This window comes from Anarhichas minor, unplaced genomic scaffold, assembly GCF_050575085.1.
Source record: "Anarhichas minor isolate MPS153535 unplaced genomic scaffold, ASM5057508v1 ptg000045l, whole genome shotgun sequence".
In the NCBI taxonomy this organism is placed as follows: domain Eukaryota; kingdom Metazoa; phylum Chordata; class Actinopteri; order Perciformes; family Anarhichadidae; genus Anarhichas; species Anarhichas minor.
The window spans coordinates 6832935-6841749 of NW_027466491.1; the positions used below are offsets into that span (position 1 = coordinate 6832935).

At 39.5% G+C, this 8815-nt stretch overlaps 1 protein-coding gene across 1 annotated transcript; it reads right to left on the bottom strand.

Annotated features, from left to right (window-relative positions):
- LOC142970902 (transcription factor Spi-C-like) lies at window positions 1-1400 on the bottom strand. The gene is made up of 5 exons (XM_076111372.1): window positions 1362-1400; window positions 1124-1211; window positions 788-912; window positions 572-677; window positions 1-485 (listed from the first exon to the last, which is right to left on the bottom strand). Exons 1-5 carry the CDS (start codon window positions 1398-1400, stop codon window positions 1-3), a joined length of 843 nt encoding a protein of 280 aa, XP_075967487.1.
- Window positions 1401-8815: the final 7415 nt, after the last annotated feature.

An 8815-nucleotide genomic window follows, 5' to 3' on the forward strand; every position in this document is an offset into this window, starting at 1 on the left:
TCAGAGTTTGGGTGTGCTGTGTGAAGTGAAGCTGGAGGCCAGGTCATAGTCTTCCTGCAGCTGGTAGTGTCCGTACCAGCTGTGCCAGTCCGCCGCTGAAGAGCCGCCGCAGTAGCTCTGCTCAGCCGGGCTCTGCTGCCGGGTGTGGTCCTCCTCCTGTGCAGGGCGGCAGTGCGGCTGCATGGACACATGTGCAGAGCCGAGCCTGTGCAGGATGTCCGGGTTGAACTGGTAAGTGAGTTTACGGCGCACTTTGATGATCTCACCGGTGCGGCTGTAGTTTCTCAGAGCTCTTGCCATCTTCTGATAGGTCATGGTCTTGCGGTTGCCCTTCCGTTGGCCCCAGCACTCGGCCAGCTTCTCCTTGTTCTTGGAGATGAAGTGGAAGGTGCCACTGCCGTTGTCTGTCCACTGGATTGAGTCGCCCATGTTGGGGTCATTCAGAGCCTCGTGGAGGTACTCATAAAGTCTGAGCTTCTTGCGACCTGAGGAGATTGATTTGATCTTTGTTTTAGTCACAAACAGAGAATTGCCAGTTAAAGTTTCCTACTAAAAACCATAACGTGATTACCTTTGCTGCTCCTCTGTGGAGGTAAGACTGAGTAGAAATGAGGTGACTCATTTTGTACAGAGTGACACAAGGAGGCATCAGGGATGACCTGAGGCCAAGAATGCTGCTGAAAGACAACAAATTTATGAAATTTACAACAAAAATAAAAACTTCTTTCTATAACTTTTCCCATGATTTTTAAAATACACAAAAGCAGATTTATTTGGCTCCACTTACGGCCGTGTCATTCCAGTCACATGCTGGAGCTGGCACATCAGACGGGTGTGTGACGAGGCAGCAGGAGATCTGACAATGCAATGACGATTGCTGCTGGCTACCCAGAGTTTCATAATATGTGTACTCTGAAATGAACAAAGTCGGTTTTCATTCTCTCCAGATATACGTAAATTAATTAAAGAAATTGAAATAGCTTTTTTTACATAATTAGAGAGGAAGATTGTAGATTTTCCAGCATAAAATAAAGTATTGAAAGATGAATAAGTATGAAATACCTATCGAAGAAGTTTGATAGTTATGGTCAAGTATTTTTGTATTTAAAGATTTTTACTGTACCTGAATCGTAATATGAATTACTTGAATGCTGTTGAATCACATCAATCGCATCCTGGAAGTGTTGGTTGATGTCGCTGTCCAAAGAGGTCTAAAATAGAGAGAAAATTTCACCCACAAAAATCTGTGTTTTTTCCTTTTAAATTCTACAAGAATTAAGAGCACGAAATGATGAAACTCCACGAGACAAATTCTTACAAACAACTGTAATGAAAAAGTGTACAGCATCTTTACAACTCACCATCTTGTATGTCTGAGCGTTGCCCTCAGTTGAGACCATTTCTGTCCTAATAGGTGAACACTGATGCACGACTGCAGGTGTACAGTATGTGGACAGGTATATATATGTTGCAGACCTCCAATACCTGTTCACCTTTCATAAACAGGTGGAGAGGCTGGTCAATTGTAATGTGTTAACGTCACGATGTACTGCAGCCGTACACTTCTTCTTTTTTTAAATGCTGAGATCAGACAGACATCTGAGCATCACACAGTCTCTCATAGTGGAGATCACAATCTACGAACAACAAAAACATCTTTTATTGCTCCACTCGACCAAGAATACCACCAATTCTCAGCCTGATGTGAGAATTTGCATACCGGGCGTGATATGTATCTAACATACATAATACGTGCTGTTCAGTAATACGTTTTTCTGTTAATTGAAATTGGAGCCTTTATAATTGCGGGAATGTTTTCTCTGTGGTCCTTTGTTTTCTGATAATAAAGTTAAGTGAATGAAGGAATATTTGCATGAAGAGTGAGCCTGTGGTGGGGCTCTGTTGAGAAACACAAACTGGATGGATAACCATAAATCAGACATTTATCACTGGTCAGTGCAATAAAAATAGGTTCATATTTGCTAAATGGAAAAATTTGTCCATAATATAAACATTTTTCATTATAATTTAATAAAACAAAATGTATTTGAAATATTAAACATTATAATTATAATTGTTTTCTTCAGAAAAAAACAATTTGTGAATTTTTCGTTCTGCCATTCTGCCATAACATTGCACACAAAGTGATAAACTAATGAAAAACAAGTACAGTAGTTTGAATTAACAGCCATTTGCGTCCCCCACAAAGCTCTCAGATCAAAACAACAAACTTTGTTCCTCTTCTTACTTTTTTATTTCTTTACTACACTTTTTTTTTTATCACTCATGATCATTTAAGGGACATCATTTACAAAGTATTTGTTTTACCACTGCTGGGAAGTTTATTGTGCTCTCGTTAAAGTTGCTGTGAAAATCAAAATGCATCTACTGCAGACTTTTTAGATTAGTTTTAGGTTTAAATTTTAGTTTTCTGCACCTACTAATCATTTTAAAACAGAGTACCATCAAATCCTTTAGACAAGTTTAGTATAAAGCTCAGTGGAGCTGAAGGCTAAAAAATGATGACCATTTGAATTTCCAATTGACCTGAAAGCCATAAACGCAGCTTCAGATAGATATGATTGTAAACGTTAATGGTTAATATTGTGGTGATCACTGTTAAACTCAGCCTACCACGGAGCCAACCCCCCTGTACAAATAAACACAGGGCTTTTTGAGAAGTGCATTTATCTCAGGTGTGTAGTTTTAAATATCAACTGACTTGCTCCTGAAGTTCCCCTTTCAGCCCGGTTAAGTGTGTTGGCAGTCAGGCCTGAGCGCCGAGCTGGACACATCAAGGAAACAAAGAATTGGAGATGCGCAGGTTATGGAAAGGCCAAAAGTTACATTGTTATATCTGATTTGTGTCATCATTTGTTGTAATATTACTCACTAAAACAGTTTTGCTCCCATCAGTCAAGAAAAACAACTTGTGATAGTAAATTACCATATTGTGTGTGTGTGTGTGTGTGTGTGCGTGTGTGTGTGTTTGTGGAAGCATGCAAATATGCATGTGTGCATGTGAGAGTGTGACACATGTGTGTTTGCGTGTGTTTCCTGCCTGTGTAGCACGCTGATAAAAAACAAAGAACCACAAACCTCGTCCTCTCACCCACTCGGTCTTTCCCTCCATTCAGGGTGAAACTTCTGTCAAATCAACTCCATAAATTAAAGACCACAAGCTGTCGGGCTGCAGCTGAAGCCTGACAGATGTGTGCCGGTGTTGGCACCGTGTGGGATGCAGAGTCGGCTCCTTCGTGCTCCATTAGGCCGGTCTTTGGAGTCTTAAAGAAGTAGCTTTCAACTGTTTTATGTGTTGTGTTCTTTATAATTGTAAAGAGATAATGTACTACTCATTTGTAACAGGTAATGAGTGATGTTATAATATTCTATCGGTTATTACTCCCATTGTTAGCTGCTAACAACATGGCTTCAGGTTTGTCAATATCAGCTGGTCCGCCTGCAGTAAGTGCAGTAACTTTGATGTTAATAAAGTGTCTTGAATCTTCCAAAACTGTATTTATGACAAAATATCTGCTAATGACATTCCCATCAGTCTCAACTATACTTTGTGTTTACCGCTAATTAGCAAATGTTAGCATGTTAACAAGCTAAAATATGATGGTGCACATGGTAAACAACTACAGCTGCTAAGACATTAGTGGGAATCATAGTAACACCTCACATAACATGCTGGTGTTTGCAGGTTTACAGGCATTTGGTCATAAATAAAGTTTTGACGATTAGACTACTTTATTATCAAATTATGGGATCACCAAAGTTACTGGACTTCATCCACTGGGGACGGTGAACCAGTTAACCAGTTGTCTCTGCCTCGACCAGCTAATTAGGCCGGGTCTTTCCAAGAAATGCATCGGGATTCATAATAGTTCCTGTTAGCATGCTAATGTTAGCATTTCATTTCGAGCCCCCCCTGCTCAATTTCATAGAGCCGCTAGCATGACGGCAGACTTGTTTCATGGTTCAGTATACCTGTTAAGGGCACTCCTCTCTATTCTATTGTGGTCTGTTTCTATTCCATTGGGTTGTTTTATTTCATTATATTGTTGTGTTCTATTGTTTTTGTGTGTTCTGTTTTGTTTTATTCTATTCTATTCTGTTACATTCTATTGAGTCAAATTCTATTCTGATTGTGTTCTATTATATTCTGTTGTGTTTTACTCTGTTATCTAATGTTCTATTCTATTTACGTTCTATTCCATTCTATTCTATTATCTTCTTTTTTCCCTGTTGTGTTGTATTTTATTCTGTTGCGTTCTATTGTTTCTATCAAGATCTATTTTGTTCTGTTAAATTCTATTCCAATTGGTTCTATTGTTTGTCGTGTTTTATTCTATATTTGTCTGTGCAGTACTCTTTTCTATTCTATTCTATTCTATTCTATTGCATTGTTATGTTCTACTTCATTCTGTTCTGCTGCTTTATTATTCATGGTATGTTGTATTCTATTCTGCTCTGTCATGTTCTATTTTGGTCCATTATATTCACTTTCATTCTTTTCTCTTGCATTCTATTCCATTATGCATTCCATTGTTTCCTTTTGTTTTCTGTTCTGTCGTGTTCTATTTTATTCTATTCTATTTTACTCTGTGATGTTTTGTTCCATATAAACATAAATAGTTCTTCAAATCACCCCTTAGTATTTAAATTGTGTGGTTTTAAAAGTTTCGAGCACTTATCAAAAAATTGCCTTTTAATCACTTTCCTTCATTTGGCGATGGAGACTTTTTGTTACTGACAATTATATAAATACAATTTATAAATATTTATTCAAATAAATATATATATCTTTTTATATTTGACCCATTAGAAGAGATGTTTTCTTACATTTTAACATTATGTAGCCAACCTAACATCCCTCTATGCTTTAGTAGGGTGCATTTGTTGCTCTTATCCATATATTATAATGTGGAGGGTGTCAATGAATCCATGTTTATTATGTGGTTATGTGTTGAGATGGAAGAGAGAGAGAGATTCATGTTTGTCCATGAAGGTGGTGTTTTCTGTCAGAGCAGACTCGCTGCAGCTTTATCTTTCCAAACAAAGAAGCATTTTCCTTCCTCTTCTCAATTCAATAGCTGCGTGCATTTTGGCACCGATGTGGGAACGGCAGGCTAACCGCAGCACAGTCAGCCCCATTGTTCTTCTTTATTTACTGGCACTCGATGAAAATCAAGAAGTGTCGAAGCCGCTGGTATACAATTAGTCTATCGGTCTGAATGCTGGTGTGACCGCAGAGTTATAATCGTTATCTATGAGATCATGTTCGTGTCCTCCGTGAAAAAGAGTTGCACAGTGTATTCAGACTGCTTCATTATTTCTTAGATACGTTGACTTTTTTTTTTATCCCAGTGAAGCGCTCTGTTATTTTGGAGTGAAACAATAATATATATTTACGTTTTTACACAGATACAAGCAGTTGCATGAAGCGTAAATGTATCGGTTGAACATAGTTCTCTGGTAAAGTCTAACATGATTAGCTGTTTAATTTTTGTTGTTGTTGTTTTAGATATAAAATAATGAATAGAAAGACCGTAGACATGAGTCACTGCATGCTTAAACTATTCCTTTAAGAGAAACAAGTTGTCAAGACCTTGAACTGTTTGAACCGGGGAGAATCATTGCTGCATATAATGGCTTAACAGCAATATTTAAAGCCTTTATTTTCATTTTCATTTTCATTTTTTTTAAACACAATCTTCTCATAATCACTGATGATTTTACATGATTTTTATATTGTGAAAATAATCTTTTTTTTTGTAATTTAATAGCACAGGAAATATATACAGCAGTGCTTAAAAAACAACAACAAAGATTTCTCTGCATTGTGTAAAAGTGAATGTTTGTGTCACTTTGACTAACAGCTTTTTACTGGTTGTTGCTCAGATTACCATAACTCCTGATATTCATTTGTGCAAAAATAATCAATTTACACTGTTGAGAAAAATAATCCAGTCAAAGCTGCTTCTCAGAACATCCCTAATGTTTGTCAAATAACTGTGTCAGAAGGAAAAATTTGTTTTTAAAGGCAACGTTATGTCTCTTTGGATTTTCTGTGCACATCTCTGTTAATATTCATTCACTGGTAAGGTGATAAGGTCGTGCAGACACAAGTACTGCAAGAGCTTAAAGAAATGCTGTTTGTGGAACAGACGATCACACGTTGTGTAGGATGGTAAAATGTCCCCCTGCTTGTTTCTTTAACCTGGTGTGCTGTATTGCGTCATCATAAGACTGTTGAGGGCCTCTTACACTCCGCATTGCAGAAGGAAGCATTGAACATCCTGTTGGCCCCGTGAATGTCTTCTTGTCTCCCTTGAATTTTGCCAAACGGAGACTAGACTGATGAGTGCTGAGAGCATTCTGTAAAAGCATGGCGGTACCTCTAGTGCCACCTTCAGGCCAAACTTCATGGTTTATTTTTTTGCAGTGGTATCCAAGAATAGCAATGTTTATTTGTTTTTTAAATTTTTCATCCTTCCAATATTTTTGATCATCACATCCTTACCGCCAGCATGGCCGTAGACTTTTAGTTGTATGTGTGGAGAAAGCATTGCTTTTTCTGTCTTACAAACGCAACCGATTCACTATTTAAAAAGCTCGACTTAACATGACTTAAGTTAAACCGAAACAATCTCACAATACAAAAGTGTCACTTTAGATGTCCTGAGTGTTTTATTGAATGCAACACCAAACCAGTGAAGTTGAGAAATGAGTCGGAGCAGTTCACATAATCCAGCAGACGAAGAATGGCCAGGAAATATCTGTAAATATTGAAATGTTGTCATTAATTATAGCAGGCTACACCTGTGTGAGGAAAAACATCACAAGTACTTTGAGTTATTGAATTAGTGATACTATAAGGATAAATAGGTGCAAATAGGTATAGTGCATATGCTAGTTTACACAATAACACACATTAATTTATATATTTATATATATTTTATATATAGTCCACAGTGAAAGATAGCGGGTCAGGAGGTGGAGTGAGAGAGAGAGAAAAATAAAAACAACGGTGAGTAAGACAAATAATATTTTATTTATTAAATCAAAGATACAAAATTCTTAATGTATTTTTAAAGATAAACTTGAATCAGTGATAATATATCGTCTGTAGTAGATCACAAGTCAGACGCTCACACTCACCTTCTCGGTGAAGAGCAGCAGCTCAGGTGGTGGAGTAAAAAAGTAAAGTATGATAAGAATGGTTAGTAAAACAATTTTAATTATAGAACAAACATACTAAATGCATAAACAGATTAACATTATAATACACTAACCTATTTCGAACTTTGCCTTTACATTATAGATTCTTCTAAGTCACTTTATTTACATGTCAGTCGCTCTTACTTACCTTTTTCGTCCACTGTGAACAGCAGCAGCTATTGTAACTTCATTCACTTTTTATTCACTGATATATTTTTCGCTGCCTGTTACTGTCGTACGTCTGTGTGTGATCATGGTAACAATCCAACTGAGACCTGGACTGAGATTTCTATGCAGTTGATATCATGCAAATTGAACACTGATATGAAACGCCGGTGAAGTAATAACAGACACAATCACACAAAGAAACATTTCAAGTTTCAGGATTCTTTAAAATTCTACCTTCACATGATTTTACATTCCAGGTTTACATCTCAGAGATCAGATATTTATTGAATAAGGAAAAACAAAGGCCATGAGCTGAGGTAGCACAAAACGAATCTGAATGTGTTCAATAGTAACTACAATACAAAGAGTTTGAGAGAGTAAAATCCAGAATTCAGAGAGTTAAGTGGAATATTTTCATTTGGAATAGATTTTAAAACCTGTGTTGAGAGGGTGATTCAGCGTTGAAGGAGACTACTTTCGGCAGTAGGCCACAGCACCGTATGCCACTACTCCCACTACGGCGACTAAAGCAGCGCCTCCACACAGCAGCTCAGTGGAGCTCAGATGTTTGGGAGTCTTGGGAGCAGTGGGGTGTGGTGGCTCCGGCTTTTCTGGTGCTGCTTGAGAGGACTGGACTGAATGTTCCTCCACATCCGAGAGGGGAATCTGTGAGAATTTTAGTTGCCTCTCTGACGGAGGCTCCACTTCCACCTGTGCAAGGAAAGGAGGAGGTTGGAGCCCCTGAGTGGGGTAAAGCTCCTCAGCTTCAGAGCTTGTGGTTGAAGGGACCGGAGTGGACGTGGTGGAGGGGGGGTCGAGCTTGACGATAGGCAGAAGAGGCAGCGCCATCGGGGGAACCACCTGCATGAACTCTGCAGGCTTCTTCTTTTCCACGCGAGGCTCCTCTGCTGACACCAGGAGCTCCTCAGCTTCTGGGGCATGGAGGTCCTGCTCCTCCTCACTGAGCTCCACCAGCTCCCTTTCCCCACCTAAAACACTCATCACGCTCGTTTGCAGCTCCTCGTCGTCTTCCTCCTCCTCCTCTGTCCTCCTCGCCTTCTCTGCCTGCTCGAGCATCTCGGCCTCCTCTCGCTCCAGGTGGACCATGTCGGAGTTGAAGGAGTGGTTCTCCTCCCCGCCCAGAACCCCCCCGTCGTTGCTGTCCAGGCTCTTGGTGTCGTCGGGGTCCACGTCGCCCATTGTGGACCAGGACTCTGCCAGCAGGCTCTCGCTCTGCCAGGGTCCGGGACTCTCAGCATGGATCAGAGGCAGAGCATCAGGGCTGAGGGGACCAGCCTCCCCGCCTCCTCCATCCCCCCTGCTGGACTCGACTGGGGCCTTTCCCTCCAGAATGAAGACTGGCTGCTGCAGAGACAAGATGGATCACTTCAGGATTATGAAGTACTTGTAGTACTTTACA

What these genes read in the sequence shown, in the direction of transcription:
- LOC142970902 (XM_076111372.1), bottom strand. Translation starts at nt 1,400, where the DNA reads ATGGTCTCAACTGAGGGCAACGCTCAGACATACAAGATG. An exon ending in ACGCTCAGACATACAAGATG is followed by an intron (nt 1,212 to 1,361) that starts GTGAGTTGTAAA and finishes TCTCTATTTTAG; the next exon opens with ACCTCTTTGGACAGCGACAT. An exon ending in TCCACAGAGGAGCAGCAAAG is followed by an intron (nt 486 to 571) that starts GTAATCACGTTA and finishes CAATCTCCTCAG; the next exon opens with GTCGCAAGAAGCTCAGACTT.